Raw genomic sequence first — 26,407 nt, forward strand, 5'->3', positions numbered from 1 at the left:
ACTCATGGTTCAAGTAATGGGAGAAATTTGGCTTCGTAGAGGACTTTTCGATGATATAAACTAGCATTTGCGTTACATGAAGAGGAAAACCACGAAAACCTGCCCCGGTCAGCCTAACGGCTAGGGGACTCTAACACATGGTTCGTCTACTACTGACGATTTTTTACGTCAGCACTGAGGTTGGTGCGAGGTGGATGCGAAATTCGTATAGACCTCCAAAGTTAGAGTAAGTTCCTCTAAGAAGTAGATGTCATTTGAAATTCATGTTAGCATTATAAAAATCAGGAAAACGGGAAATGAAAAAACCTAAACCAGATGAAATTATTTGCGTATTTCTGTCCAAAAATCAAATAATTAGATCCTCACGTTCTCGGAATCAATCTTGATGGTTCAAGGGGTGAACTCAAATATGGTAATTAATGAGTGCAGACGATTTTTTAAGTTACGAAATCAGACACAAAAACCCACTTTCTCTGAATAAACAGGATTCTTGAGAACTTTTTAAGTGAATTGAAAATTTCCTGCTCACAATTATAGAATTCATTTATCCAAAGATAATTCTTCGCGTAAAATAACTTTTAGTAAATATTTGTCATTTTTTATTATTTTATTTACTGTTAGTCTAAAAAATCCTTCACAATTTTGATCCTCAACCGAGGATCAAAATCTCCTCCCTCGCTTTGGTAGCCAGATGACCTGTGACAAAAGTCGAGCAATTTGCGGCAGAACAGTTTACCGAAAACCGATATAGCGCCCCCTCTCTCGGTTCCTTCGCAGACTGATCAAATTGGTCACCCATTCGCTCACTGATCGCTGCCCGTGATGCTTGACTTCAGTGATCAATTGGGAACCGTACCTTATGATAAGTGTACAGTAGAAATCAGAAATCCATTTTTTGAAAAATAAGTAATCTCGTAATAGATCACGGTTTGAAATATATATATATATATATATATACAGGGTGTCGCAGTTAAGCGTTTCAGAACTTCTAAGAGGGGTAGGGGGTATCCTGACGACTCGAAATCATATAGCAATGTGGGGTCGGAAATGCTTTCCTGAAGCGGTGACGTACACAGAAGCACCATAAAGAAAAGAGACCGTNATATATATATATATATATATATATATATATATATATATATATATATATATATATATATATATATATATATATATATATATATATATATATATATATATATATATATATATATATATATATATATATATATATATATATATATATATATATATATATATATATATATATATATATATATATATATATATATATATATATATATATATATATATATATATATATATATATATATATATATATATATATATATATATATATATATATATATATATATATATATATATATATATATATATATATATATATATATATATATATATATATATATATATATATATATATATATATATATATATATATATATATATATATATATATATATATATATATATATATATATATATATATATATATATATATATATATATATATATATATATATATATATATATATATATATATATATATATATATATATATATATATATATATATATATATATATATATATATATATATATATATATATATATATATATATATATATATATATATATATATATATATATATATATATATATATATATATATATATATATATATATATATATATATATATATATATATATATATATATATATATATATATATATATATATATATATATATATATATATATATATATATATATATATATATATATATATATATATATATATATATATATATATATATATATATATATATATATATATATATATATATATATATATATATATATATATATATATATATATATATATATATATATATATATATATATATATATATATATATATATATATATATATATATATATATATATATATATATATATATATATATATATATATATATATATATATATATATATATATATATATATATATATATATATATATATATATATATATATATATATATATATATATATATATATATATATATATATATATATATATATATATATATATATATATATATATATATATATATATATATATATATATATATATATATATATATATATATATATATATATATATATATATATATATATATATATATATATATATATATATATATATATATATATATATATATATATATATATATATATATATATATATATATATATATATATATATATATATATATATATATATATATATATATATATATATATATATATATATATATATATATATATATATATATATATATATATATATATATATATATATATATATATATATATATATATATATATATATATATATATATATATATATATATATATATATATATATATATATATATATATATATATATATATATATATATATATATATATATATATATATATATATATATATATATATATATATATATATATATATATATATATATATATATATATATATATATATATATATATATATATATATATATATATATATATATATATATATATATATATATATATATATATATATATATATATATATATATATATATATATATATATATATATATATATATATATATATATATATATATATATATATATATATATATATATATATATATATATATATATATATATATATATATATATATATATATATATATATATATATATATATATATATATATATATATATATATATATATATATATATATATATATATATATATATATATATATATATATATATATATATATATATATATATATATATATATATATATATATATATATATATATATATATATATATATATATATATATATATATATATATATATATATATATATATATATATATATATATATATATATATATATATATATATATATATATATATATATATATATATATATATATATATATATATATATATATATATATATATATATATATATATATATATATATATATATATATATATATATATATATATATATATATATATATATATATATATATATATATATATATATATATATATATATATATATATATATATATATATATATATATATATATATATATATATATATATATATATATATATATATATATATATATATATATATATATATATATATATATATATATATATATATATATATATATATATATATATATATATATATATATATATATATATATATATATATATATATATATATATATATATATATATATATATATATATATATATATATATATATATATATATATATATATATATATATATATATATATATATATATATATATATATATATATATATATATATATATATATATATATATATATATATATATATATATATATATATATATATATATATATATATATATATATATATATATATATATATATATATATATATATATATATATATATATATATATATATATATATATATATATATATATATATATATATATATATATATATATATATATATATATATATATATATATATATATATATATATATATATATATATATATATATATATATATATATATATATATATATATATATATATATATATATATATATATATATATATATATATATATATATATATATATATATATATATATATATATATATATATATATATATATATATATATATATATATATATATATATATATATATATATATATATATATATATATATATATATATATATATATATATATATATATATATATATATATATATATATATATATATATATATATATATATATATATATATATATATATATATATATATATATATATATATATATATATATATATATATATATATTAAAGTGAAGGAGTTATTCACTGAGAAATGTGTATAGTCTAGTTCGCGAAGAGTATATTTTCTTAAAATGTAATTTTTAGTGATCATTATAATAAATTTCTATTATAAAGTAAATTTTAGGTTTATTTTTCAACTGAAAATATTTTTGTGCCTTTCATGTTATGAATAAATAATTTTATTATTGCTTAAATAGTTTTTGTTCGTAGCATAGTAAAGGAAGGCATTATTTAACTAGTTATTGCATATTTTTTTTTAAATTTTGCATTACATCACCTTAAAATATGACTCCTGTTCATCTCAGTCTTTAAATAATTTGACTATCCCTCTTATTCCTATAATAGAGCTACTAACAAGAAAACCAGCATGTTTTCTTCCGTTGTCTGCAATCATAATATCGATTTAACGCAATTGATTAGCAAGTATTTAATTGAGATGAGTTAGAATTTTGTGTAATGGAAAACCTGATGATTTGACAGACTGGTGAATGATTAAACAAGAGAAAGGAGGTTTTGAATTTAAAGAGATGCCATGTGTTCAGATTAACTCTGTAACAGATTACACATGGTGCTTCGTAATGACCGCACTTAATATAATCTATGCTTTCTGACTTACTGTTTTAGTTAAATCGAAAAAGCATAAATATCAAGGGAAACAAATAAAACTTTTAAGCGAGGAAAAAGGAATTGTATCGAAATCTAACAAAACATTAATGAGAAAGGTGTAGCAGAAAGCATCAAAGCCTGACTGCCAGAAAGGTATTTACAGGTTAAGGTATATTCAATTCTACCTTCATCAGTAGATTTGAAATACCTTTTTTCTGTTTTCCTTAGCTTACACATTAATTTGCATTTCCTAATGTTAATAATTTTTAATTTACTTTTCACAAGGATTCTTAAAATATAGAATAAGGGCGGACAATACAAAAAACTATGTTTATAGATTGTTAGTCGATGTCAGTTTCTAATAAAATTTTTATTAATTTTAATTAGAATAATGCTTTGCTGGATTATTAATTAAAACTTATGGATTCTTCGCAGAGCTGAGTTTAACTCTGGTGAATGTTATAGATGTTTATACTCAACATCCCAAATAAACCAACGCATTCTCGATACTGACAGTTATTGAATTCACATCATGCATTTCAAGTTTGATTTAAACGTTGAACTGCCACTTATGTGAATATTTAATAGTGCATTCCGCTTGAGACAAATACAGAAACTTATTGTAAAATAGGATGAAGTTAAACTGAATTATCTTTGCGATTCATTCAATGTGCAGTAACGTCAAAATTTTTATAGTAGTTATTATCTGTAAGTTTTTATTGGATAGTTCATAGCTTAAACACACTGGTCCCATTTTGTCTATTTTATCGTTTGGTACCAGAAATGTTGTTTTACTTATTAAACTGCACTTCAAGAAGGCTGATACAACCTCTATTCCAGAACTATTATATAATGTCCCCCATTGTTTTTGACGATCATGAATTTTAGTTCCTATGATGCACGGTTTATTGTAAAGGAGATGCTAATAAGAGTTAGTTTATTATGAAAGCGTCTTCCTTAAAGTATACTTGCAGTAATATCTCGACAGTTTTTTTTTCACCCGAGGAATCATCTGAAGTATAAAAATGATACGAAGAGTGATTTGACCTACCCTCCATTTTCATATTTAAACATACATTAGTCGAGGAACACAGAGCTGCAACATGGTATCAAAAAATATCTCTTGCTATTTTCGTCATATGCTAGTGAAATTTAAGAAATTCTCATATGATAAACGTTCTCTGCAGTACCCTGTGCCATTAACGTACAAGGTGTGTAAATTAAGTAATGAGACTGATGTTTTAAATATTTTTTATTTGAAAAGAATTACAATTTAATTCTGTCTCCCTCGAAATAATACACTTGAAAACCATACAGCGTCGAAAATGGTTCTTCCATTCTTCATTGCAATGCTGGAATTCAAATTCTGGAATAGTCTTTATTGGTTCGGCTACAATCTTTTAGATAGTTTCAAGTGTTTCGTCAGAAAGACGTGATTTAAGTGAGAAAAGAGGTTTAGGATCAACAGGAATGTGCTTAATGGCCAAAAACACATTTATTGACATTGCAGTGTGGCAAGCCGATTTGTCGTTATGGGAGATAGATTTATTCTTGTTTCTTTGTCTCACAGGCATGCTCTTTTTCCGTGGTTCAAATTTGATTTATTATTGAAAATATGATGAATGATGCTGCGTTTAAAATTAAACTGTTCTCCAGTTATATTGTCAGTCGAGTTCGGATTCTATCAACATTTCGTTTCTTCTTGCTGTTGAAGTTTTTTTCGTAGCAAGATTTCTTTTCCAACAACTTTATTCCATCTGAAAACGCCTATAACGGCCGAAAAACCATGGTTCTTGACAAAACATCTTCTCCGTAGACTTGTTGGAGTTTTTTTTCAAAGTTTCTTTTTTCTGACATAAGTCTGAAACAAAACCTGACAGTAAACCGCTGCTCCATTTTAATGTCACTCACTTTAAAATGGAACAACGGTACGCACTACAAAAAATGATTTTACACGAAAGATTACTGCAGACAACCGCAAATTCTATTCCGATTGGAATGTACCGAATTTACACGATTACGCAATGAACAAACGAAATCGAGATGATAATCTCACAAAAAAAAATTATAAAATAATGAGGACAAAAACGAAATAAAAAATTTAATCATTAGACTGCCTTCAGGCAGGACAACAGATCTGAACTAACTTACTTGAAAATTTCAGTTAAAACTTGTTTTTCATCTGCAAATAAATATTAGAAGTTTTTTCCTTTGCAAACAATTATTGCTCGTCACATTTCTTTAAAAAATTAATTGTTGCTACACACCAGTTATAACTTGTTAAACTATTCTCAATTAGTCAGATTTGAACATACTTTTACACTCTGGAATAATCTTTAAAAAAGTATCATTTCTAATTCAGGTAAAAAATAATAACGTGCGAAAATGACTAATGTTATAAGCTATCAAGCAATCTCAACTTATAATTTTTGTGACATTATAAAAATAGAATTATAGTTTCGTAAAATTAGGGTCAAGCCTCTCATATTTCTTTATACCTTTACAGTGAACCATTATAGTTCATCACCAGTGATGAAATAACGGTAAAACGAACATTTAATATAATTATTACCTTTTAATACAATTATTAAATATTTAAATATTTATTCAAAATATTTAATGTACGCAAATCTGAAATTTTAACAATAATAATTTTTTAACTCTCTTTATTATGTATTTAATAGACTTAGTAGTATCATTTGACTAATAATAAGCAAAATAAATAAGCAAGTGTTTGCACTTTAAATTAGCTACAAAGACAGATTTCGTCATTAACAATTAAAATGTATTTTAAAACATTTTTCGAGGCGGATTATATTTATTTTAAATAATAAGTATGTTTTATTTTAAACAAATGAAAGTCTAAAACATTAATGAAAAATAATTATAATTCATTTTTTAAACTTTTTGAACTACAAAAATTCTAAATCTTTTGTAAATGGTATCAAATTCAATCTTTATTTTCTTCACAATGTCTCAAAGGTATAACTTAATAAAAAAGGCAAAAAGATCGTTTTAAGAATTTGGAGAAAATGCAATGGTAAATTATTCAAATGTTTTGAACTTTCGTGCCTACTTATCATGTTACTAAAGTAAAAATGTGTTTGGAATGGGATGACATTATTCTTTTACTATGCAAATTGAAAGTTTAAAATTCTGTTTTCTCGAAAACAGAGTATAAAGTAACACAGTAAATAGCTGTAAATGCTTTATGTTTCTACTGCTACTGAATAATGCACAACGAAACATTAAACTTTATGTCGAATGATCATGCACCATTCTCTATCAAGCGAATTTAATCTCGATTTTATGTATTTATATGTGTATATACAATATAGAGCAGCTAAATTAAATGTTTGCACTTGCATCAAAAATTAAACTTTAAAAGGTTTATATTAAGAAAGGGTTAACCACAAGATTTTTTTTTCTAAGCAGCTAAGTTTCACAAAGTTTCTAAAAGAAGAACCAGAAATTAGATAAAAATTCATGAATAAAACAAAATATCTAATTAAATAGCTGAGGTGCAATATTTTGTGCATGGAATACCGAAACAGTAAAAAACCAAAAAAAAAAAAAAAAGAATACGTTTAAAATTTAACATGTTAAATTTCTTGCTCTTGGAACATGTTAAGTTTCTAATGTTGAATTCTAATTCATGTCTTACTTGGTATATCAGAAACCCTGCTCATCGCATAAAAAAAATATTTTTCTCAGAAGGTGTTTCAGTAATGTAAGCAAATTTCACAAAATATACATAATTTTATTTTGTTACGATTAACAAAAAGTTAAAAATTGTAATAGTGATTTTTAAATGTCATAAATAAGTTTTCCTACATATTATATATATATATATATAGAGNTGGCTACAAAATGATTAAGGTAATTCTAACTCGTGTCTTACTTGGTATATCAGAAACCCTGCTCATCGCATAAAAAAAATATTTTTCTCAGAAGGTGTTTCAGTAATGTAAGCAAATTTCACAAAATATACATAATTTTATTTTGTTACGATTAACAAAAAGTTAAAAATTGTAATAGTGATTTTTAAATGTCATAAATAAGTTTTCCTACATATTATATATATATATATATAGAGTTCAATCTTGTCGTGTTGTCAGACGCTTTCAAAATGATATCATAAATATTTTTTAAAATCAGATATTTTCTAAGCAAGCATTTAAAATATTTTATAATTTACAAGATTTCAGCTAAGATTATTTCTTTCTGAACAATTTAGTTATGTCAAGCATTATGTAATAAAATTTAATAGGCATAATAATACTATATTATAATCAAGTGCAACAATATTTTTTTAAAGTTCTATGTATATCTGAATCCTTATGGAAAATAATTAAAGGTTAATTATATATTTTTCTATTCAAACAATTTCTTCATGCGCTAACTAGCATCTGGCATCAAAGTCAAAATTTTTGCGTTTTTAAAACTTATTAGATGATGTAACATATTTAGTAAACAATGTATGTATATGACACTTAGGCTATCTAAAAAAGTAGACCGATAATTTAACTAATAAGTAAATTAAACAAAACGTGATAAATAATAGTATATTTATTCAAAATCGTACGTTAAACTGCTCTTTATATTGCCTTAACTCTTAACTACTTTAAGGACTGTATCTTTCTCCCTGTTGTTTTTGCATTAATAACTGCGTCAGAGCTTATAGCGCCATCTGACGTTGTAAAGATATTTTAAAATTTATTTATTCATTAAAGCAGAACTAACAACTATTCCTTGAAATTTAATCAGAGCTTATATGAAACACTATAAATAAGGGAATGTAGGTGAATTATCTTTTTTTAAAAATAAAAATAAAAATTTTTAATAATATACTTGTGTTATGCAATCTGAAAACAACTCACATTTTAAATTTTATCAACAACAAGGTGCATAAAGTGGTACCTGATATTGAAGTCTCCAAAAATTTTAAAAAAAAACGCAACTCGAGAGTAGTATTTCAGCATTCCCAGAAAAAAATTTACTTATTCAATAGTTTATAATCAGCAATTATTCCAATATATATGATTCCGACATTTTTTGCTTGGAATCTTACATATCTTAGACTAATATTTCTTACGAAAATATAAAACAAATATTATATAAATCTGCAGATAACTATTATACGAATGTAGAAACAATTTTTTTTTCCTACTAGTCTACTGCTTCTTCCGCTCGCTAACTCAGTTGTGGCTTCTACTTCATCTTTATTTATTCTTTAAAAGTGGATTTTTTTTTAAATAAAAGAACGTTTTGTTTATAAAAAGGATAATTATTGCATTTCTATGTAAGAACATTTGTATGTTAGAACATTATGTTGATATGTTAATCTTAACAAAATGAACTTTTACCTGGATGTGAAAAATAATCAATTGCATATACAAAAAATTAACTTAGGAATAGAGAAGGTATGGTATTATGAAAAGTAATAAATGAGAAGTGATTTTACTTGTTAACAATCGATATATATATATATATGTTATATATATATATGTCAACATCTGTCAACATCTATGTCTGTCAACATCTAATCTCTTTATCTTGTTTTAGCGTGTTTTGAACGAGCTTATAAAATTGAAAATCTTCAAAGTGATAAACTTCTAGACAATAATGGATAAATAATCATCATTTAAAGAAAAAAGGTTAGATAAAATTCGCAAAAAAGCACATAAACTTGCTGTTCAAAGAAGATGTAATTATTTTAAAAAAAATCCATGTTGACAATAATGGTTCTCTGTAATTACATTTCAAAGGCCAACATTGGAGCACCTTTTTTAAATCCATAATCAGATACTCAAAACAACTACTCGTGTATTACTGGATTTACACTCTTAAAAATAGAACTGGATAAATAAGTAAAAAGAAGCAATGAGAAAATTATTATATTTATACTATTCTAAGGTTTTAACTTTTCTTTCAGTGCTTTTGCTGGTCGTGTAACATCTGAGACAGAAAAAACATTTTTCAGCCGTGTTGGACAACATACTTTCTTTCTTCCAGTTGGATCAGCTGATGAAATGAGCAGTGTAAAACTTCAAGATATTGATCAATGGGTAAGTTTCTGAAAATTTTGTTCTCATCAACAATTTTAAAAATAATAAATGTATTTCACTCAATTTTATTTTATACCGATTTCACAATATAAGTACCAGCGTTACTGGTACTGTTGAACGAAGTAATGTACTTCACACACGAAAAAAAAAATTTTAAAAAAAGGCAAAAAATTAAAATTTTATTTGCATAAAATATTAATCACGCTTATAAATCTATAAAATAAGTTGTTAAAAAAGTGTCTTCCGGTTCCCTTTTTTTCCCTAAAATAAGTTTCTGAGACTGGGTTTTAGGAGAATTTTTTAAACTATACCTGACTTAATTTACATCCAAAATAAGCTCCTAGCTCATGAATCATTTAAAAACAAAAATTAAAACAAAAATCAAAAAATTATTTATTTAAAATACACTATTAAAGTTTTTCCTCATTAAAAACATAATAAACATTAATTTCTTTGAAGTTAATTTGAAGAAAATATATATAATTATCCATATTCTTATGCTTTAGCTGTACCAAATAAAATTTGGCTTCAACCACCCATATGGAATCGGATATGTTTTTCAAACATTGAATCTCCCTTTAAAAATTTCAGCAAATTTTTACACTGAAAACAATTTTCACCAACTTAATATTTCATTTTATTGTTACGTAATTTTTATCGTTATTGTAAGTAGTGAAAGAATGTTTAAGTGCTACTTATTAAATTATTTCTTGTGGTGAAAAAACTTTTCAAATAACTTTACCTAAAACTATTTGCTTATCTGGCTGTCCTAAACTAAACTATTTTCTACACGTTTTGGCTACAAAATGATTAAGGTAAAAAAAACAATTTTAGCAAAATTTATATAACAGTTATATTTTTCTCTATATGCCTGATTTTAGTTTTAAATTTTTCAAAAGATGACACTGCAAAAACTTAATTAGGAGTAGTAGTTCTTAATTTACGTCCATCATCATCATATTTGGCTAGACAGCCCAGGGTGGGCCAGTGCCTTCCTTTGAATTCGAATCCACTTCTCTCTACTTTTGACACTTGTTCGCCAGTTTTTCTCCTTTAGAGTAAGGAAATCAGTCTCAACTAAATCTAGCCATCTCAGCCTGGGTCTACCTCTTTTCCTGTTCGTTAGGGGTTTGTGTAATAGGAATGTAATAGGAACGTCCACAATGGTTTATTTGCGATCCTTGAGAAACATCCTTGAGAATGATCCGAAGACATGCCCTTACAATTTTGATACCCTGGAAGAGAATGACTTCCCCGTTTTGGTAGACCAACGATCTGCATTTCGAAGTCGAGCAGTTAGACGAGGACCGTACCTGGAACTCTCACTCCCTTCGCAGGCTGATCAAAGTGGTCACCCACCCACACACTGACCGCAGACATAGATGTTGGACTTCGGTGATCTACTGGGAAATTTATTTTACCGAGAGTCTATTGTGGAATAAAGACTTAATGACAAAATCAAAGAAAAATTCCTGAAAATCAAAAATTTGAAAGTTTCCAAGCATTTTAATGAATGAAAATCACATAAAATTTTCCAAATGTCCATTATCAGTAAAACAAACAATGAAGCAAAAGAGTAACCATGCACAAAAACTCGAACTCGCTATCATCAACACTCATGTTATATAGAAACAATCCACTAAATGCATCTTAACGAAACAGAAAAATTTTTTATAGGGATTCACAGCACAATCTGATGATAAATTTGATCTTAAACTATCTACTCTGGAGCCATTTATGGTTATAAAAATCCCCTTTACTTACTTTTGTTACCCATCAGTCTAAATTATAGCTATCCATACTGATCAATCGAAACAATAATTGAAGAAACCTGTCTAACTATATAAAGTTTTTATACGTTGTTTTATACTATTCCTAATTATTTCATCGTTAATATAGTACTTCTAGGTTTTAGAATGTTAGATAATAAATCTTTGTTTCTTTTTACTTATTTTCTCCTTATAAATAAAATAATATCAAATGTTTTTATTCAATATTGCAATTATAATTTATCAAACATTGTGGTAGCATAAAAATTGTGCGTTTATTCTCATTTTATTCTGTACCCTTAACCCCTATGATTTAATTTTCTTTCAATGATTTTCTTTATTTTAAAAATAAATTCAAACTTTTGAAAAGGATGTCAAAAAATATAGTTTACATTTCCTTATTTTAATGAATAAAAGATTTGTACAAATGAGTTTTCTATTTCCAAAATATCTGTAAAGAATTTAAAATGTTTAAAAAAAAGGAAGATCTTGATGAAAAGACTAATAGTAAATAGAAGAGGAATTTGCTAACAATTCGTATTCTGAAAAAAAAATCTTATTTTAAAAGCTTTGAATTACAACTAAGAATAAAATATTTATAAATTGTTTCCGTAAGAAAATATTTATAACATAATTGCTTTCCTGTGGTATAAAATTTTAAGCGTGCTTGATGGTTTCTAATACTAACATATATCAACAAAATTATAAAAATTGTATCCTTAACGGAGTTTAAAAACATTTTTTTTTATAATTTTTTCTTTATACCCAAATAGTAGGAAAAATGCTTTTAATGAAACTTCCTTTGAATACTTTTCCTTCAAGCGAAAAACATCTCTCATGCATTTAAAAAAAATATCTCTCACGCATTTTCTATCTAAGGAAAAATTAATTGTTCCAATTTTTTTAAGAATAAACTTGGTTTATTCGCATCAAAGAAATCAATTTTTATTTCATAAATAATAAAGCCTGATTCAAGAAAATATTAATCGTTTTAGCGTTAGATTGCATTGTTGAGTAAAAAAAAAAGTTTCGCAATATATTTTCAAATTAAAATTTCAATTTCTATTTATTCAAATAATATGCATCATTAAAAATAAAAAATAAAAACGAATTTTAAATGTATAAACTTTGTAGCAAAAAAAAATTCACTTGCTCTTCTTTCGTAAATAGATAAACTACAGTGATTTTAAAATAATAATAATAATTTTCTGATCAAGTAAAATTATAAATTTAAGCTAAGTAACGAAGATTTATGAAAAGTAAAGAACTCCCGCAGACCAATCTGTCTGCTATAGGATTCATAAAGTTTAAGGCTTTGCACCGATCGGCTTCTTACTTTCAGACAAGGTGTTAGCGACAGATCTAAATTTGGTTGGCATTCACTTCCCACTTGTCGATAGAAAAAATACCTCCTTTTCCTTATTCATTTCTTACTTTTTTTCTTATTTTCCTTTCTTATTTTGAGCAGTTTATGCTCGTTACGATGAGCTACTAAATTAATCCGTGCGGAGGTCTTCTCTCTTCTAGAAGGTGTTGATAGAAGTCAATTCTTCACAATTCTAGTGCAATGCTTAAACCACTGTACCGCTGCGTCATATGAAAAAGGACAGTTAAGTTGTTCAGATCAGAAGTTCTAAAATTATGCATTTCTGAACATTTGGATGGAAAATTGACTCCTTAGGACAGTATACAGATAGACCACATTTTCAAGTTGTTCAAAAAGTGTTTTTGGTGAAAAACACAGCGATTACTTTATGAGAAATACGATCTTTGTTTATGTTTTTCTGTTATTTAATAAATATTTCAGAAACTTTTTCAGTACCTATCAGAAAATATCAAAAAAGAGGTTAACGTAAAAGTGTTGCCATTAAAAAATATATATCTCTAAATTAATCTAAGCCTTTCAATTGAAGCACCTAAACTTCGAATACAATGGTTTATATATATTCCAAGGATTATATATAATTAAAAAAAATTCATTAAAAAAAAAGAAGAAGAAAAAGAAACATCAAAACATACATTTTGCGACCCCTTCATAAAATCTTCCGGAAAACAAGAAGAATTTCTAGCTAAGTAATAAAGCTAGCAAATATAAATAAATAATAATAAAGCTAGCAGTTTTATACAAGGCAGAAATTTATAAAAGGTGATATTCAAATTAACTACTAATCATGCAGTAAAAACAATTCCAAAAATGTTAAAAAGAATATTTTTATCCTACGTTCTGAAATATTTAAAATGTTGAAGAAAGAAACAGAATCCGCGTCTTTATTTCTTCGAAATATGTCAAAATGTCCGTTTTTTCTCAACCATTATTAAATACTGAATATTTATTTTTCTGAAACGTCAAAAAAAGATTTTACTACGCAAAAGCGTTCCAATTACTATCAATGTATCAACATTCCAAGATTTCTTCATATAAACATTGAAAACATATATAAGTATTGTTTTTTTTTCAAGGAATTTTTTTCTGAAATATAAATAAAACTTTCTGTATCGTTTTGACTGATGGTTTTTCTTTTTTGCCCGAGTAATAATAAAAAGTATTAACTTTTATCAAGTAGTGTTATTACTTTGCTGGCTTATTCATATTTAGAGGGTAAAAACATTATCTTAGATAGCTAAAATACTACTTTCTAGCTTTTTTCCTTTGTTACCTTCAAACTCCGAACTGTTATTGTCGCTCTATAGATCAATAAAGTATGGCGAAATTCTCTTTTTCTATTACTTTTTATTTAGAAAATATATTTTTTATTGTTTTTAATTATATTATCTTTGAATGTTATTTCTTCTTGTTTTTCATATTATCTTATATTATTTTGTGTATTCGGATTATTAAAACAAACATTAATAGGATTTACATAAATGGAATTTAATAGTAAACTTATTATGCACTAATAAGTGTAGTAAAAAGAAAGCATTGTAACTTATAACGAACCACTAAAGTGTGCATTAAGTTATGAAAATCCTTGAGCTGATGAATGATTGAGTTAAACATAGACTGAAAATCAGTATAGCAATTATCTTTCCAATTTTTTCCTGCATATAAGAATAGGTTCAATAACATTTTTTTGAATTAATACACAGTCTAGTTACAGTATGCGTTCTTAATGCGAACACCTATCGAAAGTCAGGATAACAATCTTTTGCAGAGCAGACTGCTGAGAAACGTGTAGGAGGAGAGTCATTTAGGTTCTTGAAGTTGTTCACTGGGGTGTTAAACCATGCTGAGTCCAGTGCCGTTTTCCGTTGCAAGTTACCCATATTCATACAAAATCAGATTAATACATTGAAGAACAAAGCTAAAATCTCCGCCTAAATTAACAAATAATAACGCTCTGGATGATGAATAATACTTCTTACTTTGTTAAAATTTCTATTTCATTTAGAATCAATTTATTATGAAGTTGCGTTTTCCAAATTTTTTCCCATTGTAGACCAGGCAGGTGAAAAGAGCAAGAGAAATGATCTGCAAGCAGTTCCGAGGATTCCTGAGATATATAAAGCAGAGAGCATTCTTTTGATAAGTTAAAAAGATATTAAAAAAATATTAAGGTTCACTAATTGGGTGTAAATAAAAGAGAGTGAAGTGAACTCAGATAGCAGAGCGTTCTGAAGGAAACATCGTTAGTAGTCTCGGGTATTGCGAGCAATATCGAGCAGGGGATGTTGCCCCCTATTATATAAAATAGTAAATGAAAAACTTATTTTCCAATTTAAGAAATATGTGAAGAAAGTGAAGCTTTTATGCCAACATTTTTAAAAACAATATTATCGCATGAATGACTAATTTAATTATAGTAATAAACATTTTTGCTTCTGAAATTCTCATTAAACTATATTCTTTTTAAATGCGACCAAATATTTTAAAATTTGTCGTTGCCCATAAAGGAACGTAACATTCATGACCATAGTGTAATACAGCACTCTTAATGCTCACTTTTAAAACGAGAGAAAAAATAAATACGAGTCTTTTTATCGAACAAAATGTTAAGAATCTGTCTACAAAATGTCAAACACAGAAAAGCTTTTATCCGTTTGAGAAACTTACGTTTTTCCCCTTGAAAAGGAAAATTGAAACTAATCAACTTAAATAATGCTGAGCTCATTTTTTCATCTTCATGTTTCTCTAAACTTACAGTTTTTATTATAATTACAATGTAATTCAAGACAAAAAATTTTTACATGTCATACCGTATTTCCTATCAATTACTAAAAAAATATCGATCCAAATGTAAGAAATATTTTATATTTATCTGTCGTTCATCTAAAAGGGGTTCAGAGAGTGATGCTGGAAATAATGTTGACGTATGCCTGTTTAGGTAGAGGGGGAGCGATTGTTCTAGTTTTCCAGTGGCGCCATCAATAGCCAAGAATTCGACTTCTGTCACACCATTCGTCACACTCGTTTGTAGGGCGGACCCATTCATACATCCATTCATTCATCCACAGATCGTAATTTTGACCTGAATCAGAGATTCATCGATCTCCAATCCAGTACCCCCAGAGGTTTTGATTTGTTATGGGAACATGGAGGACTTTCGCGACTCGATAGATTTAACGTGCATCAGTCACTTTACTACACGGGGAATCTTCGGCAGACGGGATTCGAACCCACGAACTCTCGGACGTGGGATCAGCGCCCTACCGACCAGGCTATCCGGCCAGCTGGAAATAATATTCACTAAAAATAAATCTAGAAATTTCAGTTAAAGAAATGACTTTGATACATTTTATAACAAGCCAGTGAACCAATTAGAGTGAAATTACACCAGATTATTATTAATAAATAACACCGTGGAGATGCATCATTATAGATGGTGTAAATTCCTAGTACATTCCGATAGTACCGAAAGTGGGATTACTGCTGAGATATTTCGAACAAAATTCTCTCGATTACGTTAGTGGAGCATTTTTAAAGTTGAGCAAAGTAAATATGGCCATACTTATAATAACAAAATAAAAATAAGGAAAAATTTCTTTATCTAGAGGAAGACAGCTCCATATTTTTGAAAATTTTTGTAAAAACTTTTAACGGTTGAACTGAGGAGTCATCGAACATTAAAAAACCCTCCAGTTATAACGCTAAGAATTTTAAATTAACAATAAATGAGTAGATCCGAAGTTGGCAAGTTATAGATAGATAATATACCCGAAAACAAAGCCAACACCGAGTTATTAATATTAAATAATTTGGCTTCAGGCCTAATTAATCGCCAAAAAAGGTCGTTAGAATATAATATAACCCTGTAACCGAAATATTTTTGTGGTTTGAGAAATAAAGTAGTATAAAGAAAATTAAAGTTAAAAATAGATTTTGGTATTCGATTAGTCGCGACACTGAATTCATGAGGTGCACACGTGTATTGAATTAAAAAGTGTAGTTGTTGTAGATCATTTACGTCGCACTAGAGCTGCACAATGGGCTATTGGCGACGGTCTGGGAAACATCCCTGAAGATAATCCGAAGACATGCCATCACAATTTTGATCCTCTACAGAGGGGATAGCACCCCCGCTTCGGTAGCCCAACGACCTTCACGCGATAATTAAAAAGTGAGATATTGCATCGACTGTTTAGAAAAGAATACATGTATATTTGCTTTTTTTACAAAATGTGATAAAAATTAAATATTAAATATAAAATTAAATATGTGATAAAAATTAAATATTTTAATTATAACAGTAGTAATAATGGTCAAAAAAATTAAATTTATGAAATTAAAGAAATTTTAAAAGCTAAGAAATATGTAATGCCTATATACTGGTATAACGAACTCGACCATGCTAAATATGATCAAATTCTTATTTTCTTCTATAAGAAAATACTTATGTTTTCAATCAAACTTCTTATCGAAAAATCACTTTACTTTTTACAAAATATTTTTTATTGATTTTTTTAAAATTTTCCTCTCGTGTGTTTCTTTGTTTAAAACAAAGCACTAATATAAAATAAGAATTTGTACCACCATCATGTTGAAAGCAATTTAATCTGAAATCATCCATTTTTTTTCTTTTAAAGGTCAATAAATAGGCACTACTTCACTTGCAAAGGATATAACTTCAGTTGTTAGAACAGACATGTGTAATTATTAATATTGAGAGGGAAAAAATGGCACTAATACATCGTTGCTAATATCCCGAAGAGATTGTTTTATAAAACTGTATCTTTTGTTAAATAGAAATAAAAAGTAAATATTTCTGCATAACTAGTATTAAGACGCAGCATAATCATTTTTTTAATCTAAAAGTTAAAAAAAACGTATGATTTTTTCGCGAAAACTAACGTAGAAATTTGAAACAATTTAAAACTGCAAATTCCATACGGTAATTATTGTAAGTACACCTATGCACTAGGATAAAGGAAGTATTTTCATTATAAAAGGAGTATTTTTTTAATGAAAGTTGCAATTGATTTTTTTAGGAAATATACTTTTTTATGTCCCATTCGTGTATGTATAATTATGATGTTACGTTTTGATCATATTTACAAACAAACCCATTATCTGGAAGTATTAAAAAAAGTACAACTATATTTGGAGAACCGTTACTCGACAATTTTACGTAAATATAAAAACATTTAATTTGATATCAAAACAATTTTTTGAAAATAAGTATTTTGCATTTAAGTTTACGAAAATTTCCAAATACATTTATTGATGCATAATATACGCATCATGTTTATAACATGATTTTAATTGTAGTTTACTGATTTTTCAAAACAGACAAATTCAGTGCTGTTAAAACAGTTACATGAAAGAGGTTTCCGTACTGTTTTTCCTCATTTAACGTAATAACAGACTACTGTTACCCCACAAGAAACCATATCTGTCGTTAAACATGACTATTTTATTTTTCAAACCTACATTTTCAATAATATGCGAAGATAAATAGCCAAATATTTATATGAATTGTTAAATATTGAGTGATAATTAATTCTTAAAAAAATTTCAACTTAATTATTTGAAACTAACCAATTGTTAGAAATGAGTTTTCAGTGAACACGCGTCTGTGAATTACCCCAATCAAATTTACCTCGAATATTTGTCGATACAATTTTTTGAATTAACTGTACAGCTTGATGCAATTTAGTGACAATTAATGACATTTTTGCACACTGTTGTAAAACTAATTTCAAATTTGAAATCCCCACACCCGAAGAAGGCAGGATCAAGTATTCGTATCAATACAGCAAAAAATTTGTTTCATAGAGTAATCATTAGCCCTTTGAAAATTTTAGAAACTTTTAAGATTTAATCTAGCATTTTAAATATAATCTTCTATTGGCATGACAGCCCTTTGTAGGCCCGAGCTTTCCCTAGAAGCTTCCTTAATTCTGCTCTTTTCTTTGCGATTGTTCTCCAGTTAATAACTTTTAAGATTTTGAAATCCTCTTCCTCCCAGTCAAGACCTCTGATCTTAGGCCTACCTCTAATTCTAGTCCTCATTGGTTTGTAGTTGAAGACCTTAAATGTCAAACAAAAAGGATCCAGTGACCCGCAAGCTTTAAGTATCTTATTTTGATGTATTTGTTGATATCAGCTTCCTTGAATAGCCTATATAGTTCAAAATTATGACATTGATTCCATAAGCCATCCACATTTATAGCATCGATATTTTTTTCTTAAGACCTTTCTCTCAAAAACAGCAAGCAGTTTTAAAGACATTAATAAGCAATAAATTTTTAATTAAAATAAACATAAGCTTTGTTATTTCCTTTCTCCGGGCGAAATTTATTTCTCGCTCTCTTTCCATCCTTGGCGATGATGACAGTTATTTCCACGGGTGAAACAAATCCTTATCTTAGATATTAGGTTTGAAAGATATGAGAAATGGTTTCTAAGACGCCCATAGCGTTCACTCATTCTTTCTGAATGAACTAAATTCCTGATGGATGAGTCCATAAAATGTCAAGGTTATCTCGAAGTTCGATAAATACTTCATTCTGTGGAAAAGAGTTTCTAGAGAAGAAAAAGCACCTTTCTTTAGTTCATGCAATGAATCATGGAAAAATCTCAAAATCACATTTGTTCTGTTAATGGAATTGGGGTCAAATATAAAATTTCCTGTTTGTGTCTTTGCTGTTGGAAAGATTCCCTAGAATAAATATTTCCAGCGGTGACATTTATTTTGAAGTTCAGATCGATTCAAGCTGGGAGAAGACGCAAGAGTTACATTGTTATAGTAAAAAAAATTTTGGATTGTTGCTCGAAAAATGTTTTTTAAAGCTGTAATAAAAGTTGCAATAAAACACACATAAATTACATTAAAGGTTTTTCTGACACACATTTCGATAAAGTCGCAGGCGAAAGGAACCTATTTGAATACAGACGCCTATATTTCCCGACCGTAATGTATTTGGTATTGGATATAATACACAATTTTTTAGAGTCCTTCGGGGGTGCATTCTGTTCAGTCGTCGCTCACACAGCTGCTTAGAAAGCTAGAGGCAGTGAGTTCGATCCTAACAGCAGACAAAACAACCGGCGTGTACTCGCAGCAAGGTTCACGTAAAATCTGTTAATCCGTTAAATCTGCACGTTAAATCATCTAAACAAAGTTCTTATTTGCTTATAAGTTTGCTACAAACAAATTAGTCTTAAACTGCTTTTATATGCACGTTATTTTAAATCATTTCTGAAATTTCATTTGTATTTAATCTTATGTGCGTTTTGAAGGAGAGAAAAAAATGAAAATTCTCAAATCTGAATTCGCGATTTGCAATATAAATCAAAGCGTTGTATAAAATTAAAATTTTTATGTCTTATAGTACTATATGTGAAGGAGGAATCACCCTACTATTCAATAGTGAATTTTTGAAAGATGATTTCTACTTTTTTTTTAAATTAAAAAAACTAAAACAATTAAAAGTTTCATGATTTTTATTATGTAATAAGGATACATTCAAGTGTATAATGGTGTCAAAATTATAAACAGCCTTATAAAGCGACCCGAAAAAATGAACTGTCATTAATTAATCTTGCTTCCATATGAAGTCAAAGTTTCAACTTATATAATTCCCTCCGAAACTAATTTCCCTTAACGTTAGATATCCTAAAAAGAACTAAAATTTAAAATGAAAAATTAAAAACTTTAATGTTTTATACATTTTCCATACCTTTACAATCTTAGCCTATCTCTTCTAAAGCATGAATATTTTAACGAATAAAATTCGAATTTAAACAATATAAAAAGATTTACTGCTAAATTTTAAACGCACTCTGCACTTTCTCTTAACAAATACTAGCTACTACTAGCATTAAATTTCGCAAATGCTTTATTTCAAAACTGAAGCGATTCTTTTCGAAATTCGAAAAAAATAGTCAAGCCTTAGATAAATGTAATTTATTTAACCAAAAAACGAGATATCACACCATTTTTAGCAATTAATCTTGTGCTACTTGAACTTTGTTATTGGAAACGAAACTCATTAATTTCGTAATTGAATCTGATAAGTATGTGAAAATGAACTCCCAACTAAATTAAGGGGATAAATGTGCTTGAATGATTTACGTGACGATCTTGAAAGATTGCTTTAAGTAGAGTTTATTAGTACAGTGAAAATAAATCACTTTCATGAGTCTACAATTTATTCTAAATAATTTATGTAACGACTTTTATGCTATACTTTTAGATTCTTTTAAAATCTGATAAACATTTTCTTAAATCAGAAATAATACGCACAATAAAAAATTTCAGAAAGCTAAGTTAACTTTCTTAATGCGTTTTTATTTTCAATGCAGTGATACAAAGTTAAATTATTAAGAACTCGAAAGTGGCTTTATATTTTAAAAAAAAGTCATTCAGAATTCTTTCAGACGTTAGATGCTTATTGAATAAAATAATTATCCAACAATTATTAAATAATTTATCTTCATGAGCAGGAAGATGAAAAATATGTAATGTTATAGAGGAACAGATATAAAAAACTATTCTCCACTTCAATATTATTTTACCTTTTTAAAGTCTATTTCAACCAAATAAAAAAAAATCGTAAAAATACATAATATAAATTTTAAAAAATAACGCAAGTATCCTGATAAACCATTAGAATTTTGTTTAAAAATTTATTAACATTTACCAAAATTGACTTTTTTTTAGATAACGTTTAAAGATTAATTGCAAGACAAAAAATTAAAGCATAAAAGTATTTGCGCTCGTTACGATGCTCAAAATCTAGATTCAGGCATACCAAACTTGTTTTTCTTCGGAAGAATTTCATTACGTCGTAAATTTTAACGCATATACAAAATAAAGTCGTCTTATAATAAACATGCAAAATGTATAAATGGTAATCATTTANTATATATATATATGATTATCGCCTTTGAGTTTCAGTAAACGTTTCTATGTTTTTAATTTTTCCATTTAATCTCCTTATCTCTAATCTCCACCTATCTAATCTCTTAATCTAGTGATTTGTCAGAGTTCAATGAGGTTTTTGTTTTTTTCCTCGCTATAATATTCTTTTTCGATTTTCAAAATGAATAGAAACTTAGTTTTGCCACGGATAATAAAATTATGTATCAGTGGCAATAGTTATGAAGCAGACCTTAAGTTTACTTTATTCGATGATGCAGAACATCAAACAAAAATAGGAAAATAAATTTTCTTCATTTGAAATTCCTACATTATAAAAAGATCTCGATATTATTAAATATTAAAATAAGAATCACTGTAACAGTAAAAATAGATAACAGAATCCAGAGATTTACTGAATTATGTGGTAACTGAGAAAAAATTCATATATGCTCAGAATGCAAAATAATGTTTGATAAATATTTTAACAAAATAAATTTTAAGAAATGTCAAAAAATGGGATTTCATGATTTCAGAAGCTATAATTTTCCGAATAATTCACCGAAATATATGCTGGAGTTTTTTTAATTTAATAATCCTTCCTAAAACGAACCATATGCAATAGCATCAGCTCTTTCATGTGACCTATGGAATAAAATTCAGCACATTTTATTATTTTACATATATCATGGTAAAAAGCCTCAAAAACTCTCTCACTTTCTACCTGCACAAATATCAATTATCTGATACCAGAAGTACCTTCAATATAGCCTTGAAATTTCGTGACTACAAAACTTGTAAAGGAACAGTTTGTTGCGTCAACTGGGAAATTAATTTAGCTGAAACTTGCACAAGTATCTAGCATGTAATACCAGACGTATCTGTAATATAGTCCTTGTAGTTTCCTTACTGCAAAAATTGTAAGACACAGTTTGTCGCTTTAATTACGAATTTAGAATTTAATTAATAAAAATGAAAATTACGATAATTAAAATAGCAAATTCAAGCTAATATACGATAATTTGATAATAATTATGCATAAAAATTACTCACCCTAACAAAGAAAGAAAGAACAGAGAATAAAAAAAAAAGAATTAAAAAAATAAAAGAATAAAAAAAGTAATGTCACAAGTGCAATTACTTTCAATTTTACGGTCAAGTCTGATGATATTTAATATATATCACTAATTGAAGGAAACTGTTCAGGTGAAGCCAAATGGCAAATTATAAAATTGTTCTACAGAACGAGTTGCTAAAAATATACACCCGGTGAGAACACTTAAATGAGTGGTTTGTCGCTTTTAATATTAATCAAGTATTGCTAATCCTTTGTTGAAATGAATAATTACATTCAATCAATCCCGTTCTATCTTATAAAATGAGACATAGATTAATTTTATTATTCATTCTCGACGCATTGTTTTATTCTAGACATTTAGATGTACAGTCATTTTATTCACTAATTTATTACCTTCAAACATATGACATAATAAATACAGCTGAAGGAATTAAAAAAAAGTGTCGACTGATTTCTAAACAAAGCATTCTCATTTCATTACTTTCAGTACTTTGTACTCAGAATTCCATCAAACGAAGATAGAAAACCGTCATTCGAGCTTGATTGAATTTTTCATTTCCAACACTTTTCTCTATTAGAAGCGCAAATCAAAAAAGGAAAAGATGCCAGGGTAAGTAAAGTTCGGTAAAGTGAAAAGCAAAAACTGCGCCTCAGCGTATATTTATTCTAAACTGGATAAGAAAGAACATAATTTGACGTTGAGCATGGCATTCGAAATTGCATTAAAGAGTAAAGAACTGCCGTAGATAAGGTTCTATAGAATTCTATTGTTAATGGACTCTATCTCGTATTCTCATTTAGTTGGAAAGAAAGAAACAATTTAGGTCCATGAAATTCTTTTCGCCACTCAATACATTCAAAAATTCTATTATTTCCATTACGTTAGTCAAGCTGTAGTGAAAGGCGTAAGCACCTATTTGACGTATTGATCGGAAATACATAGGAATTATCTTATTCTTCAAACGCTTGGCTCAAATAGTGCCTCATCAGATTCAGACACAATTCAAAAATGTGCGTCGGTCTGAATCAGAATAAAATTAAGTTTTATAACTGTCATTTTATTGCGAAAATAAAGGCTTTATTCAAGGAATTTTGTTAGTTTTTATTTTTACAATTTTTTTTATTTAAACTTTTTAATTTCCATGTTTATGAATAGCAATGTCTAAATTCGAAAACTAACTCAAGTTGAAGTTAAATGCAATTTAATAGATTTAATGCAGTAAATGATTTAATGTGGTAAATACAATTTAATAGATTTAATGTAGTAAATGAGAAATAATAATATATAATTGAAGGTGTGAAAAAAAACTTGTTAAGTATAATTTCGAGAACATTGAACTTAAATTTTTATGATTATACTATGCCTAGTTGTAGGCGTAGAACACTATTATTTTTAATGCTTCTATAACTGATGATTACCTATTTTTTTATTAACGAAATGTCTCTGCTTTCATTTATATCTTGTAACTATTAAATAGAAAACTACTCGCTTAAATGTAATAACATATTATTTAAAGGTTCGGAAATGCGTGAAAATTGTTTTTCTCTCTTTTGCATCAATAAATAGAGTTTTTTGTCACGTAAGTAACTCGGTAAATCTCTATACAGATTATAAAATATGCCCCTGACCCTAAATATATTTAAAAGTTTAAACAAACCATTATAAGTTTTAAAGTTTGAGGGATTACTAATGTGATATTTTGCTTAAGAATAGCTTATTCTAGTTCAAATTTCAAATAAAGTAATTAAGGAAATAAATAAAGACCTTAAATTTTTGAAGTGATTGTTACAGGATCTACTTCAGGTAATTGAAAGAATCGAATTATTGAGGTAACATCGGTTTTTAATCAGTTGCTCACATGCACTTTTGTCTCAGATAGCGGTACTTTTTTTCTGTAAACCATATGTACAAAGTAAAATACAAATCATTATCTGATTCATTGATTTTTTAATTATTTGTAAGACCATTTTACCGATCTATTCAAACTATGATATTATATTTTTCGTAGAAAGAAAACTTTTTTTTCCAAAACAACTTCCTTTTAGAAGAATTGGAATCTACGTTAGCTTAACCTAACTCCAACATTATTGACAAAAAGACGGATGAATCAAAGCAAATTACAACGTTCAGATTTCTTTACTAAAACCAAAGCAATAAGTTTAACCTGAGAAACAAACTAAGAAAGCGCATAAAGCCTATAGTACATTGAATCTGATTTCTGTTATCTAAGGTATCTCAGTTAAAAATGGTCCATATAATCGATGTTATACTGTAATTAAGCTACAAGATGAAATACTTCTCTTTACGCTTTCCTTTATAAAAATATACTTAGTCCACAGTAATCTCTGCCTTCAAAATATATTTCTCAAGCTAATGCCAAGCATAAAATCAAAAAATATAATCGCGATGAATCAAAATTTAAGTGTGGTTAAAACTAAAGCGAGATCAAAAACTAACAACAAATCATTTGCAAAGTTAATCTCATTGAAAATAAAGCTAAAAGCAGCAAAATCAATTTCATTGTGGAATTTATATTATATACAATTCAATTATATTACATAATTATTATATAAAATGATATATATAATTATATCTTTAATCAATTATTTATATAT

The 26,407-nt window shown here is 25.8% G+C and overlaps 1 protein-coding gene across 1 annotated transcript in view; it reads left to right on the top strand.

The window, feature by feature from the left end:
• LOC107443694 (fasciclin 1) overlaps positions 1–26,407 on the top strand; it is a 264,168-nt gene that overhangs the window by 203,669 nt on the left and 34,092 nt on the right. The window contains exon 5 of the mRNA XM_016057640.3: positions 10,514–10,646. Within this exon, the coding sequence (XP_015913126.1) occupies positions 10,514–10,646 (133 nt within the window). The remainder of the gene's footprint in view (positions 1–10,513; positions 10,647–26,407) is intronic.

Source organism: Parasteatoda tepidariorum, chromosome X1 (assembly GCF_043381705.1).
Source record: "Parasteatoda tepidariorum isolate YZ-2023 chromosome X1, CAS_Ptep_4.0, whole genome shotgun sequence".
NCBI lineage: Eukaryota > Metazoa > Arthropoda > Arachnida > Araneae > Theridiidae > Parasteatoda > Parasteatoda tepidariorum.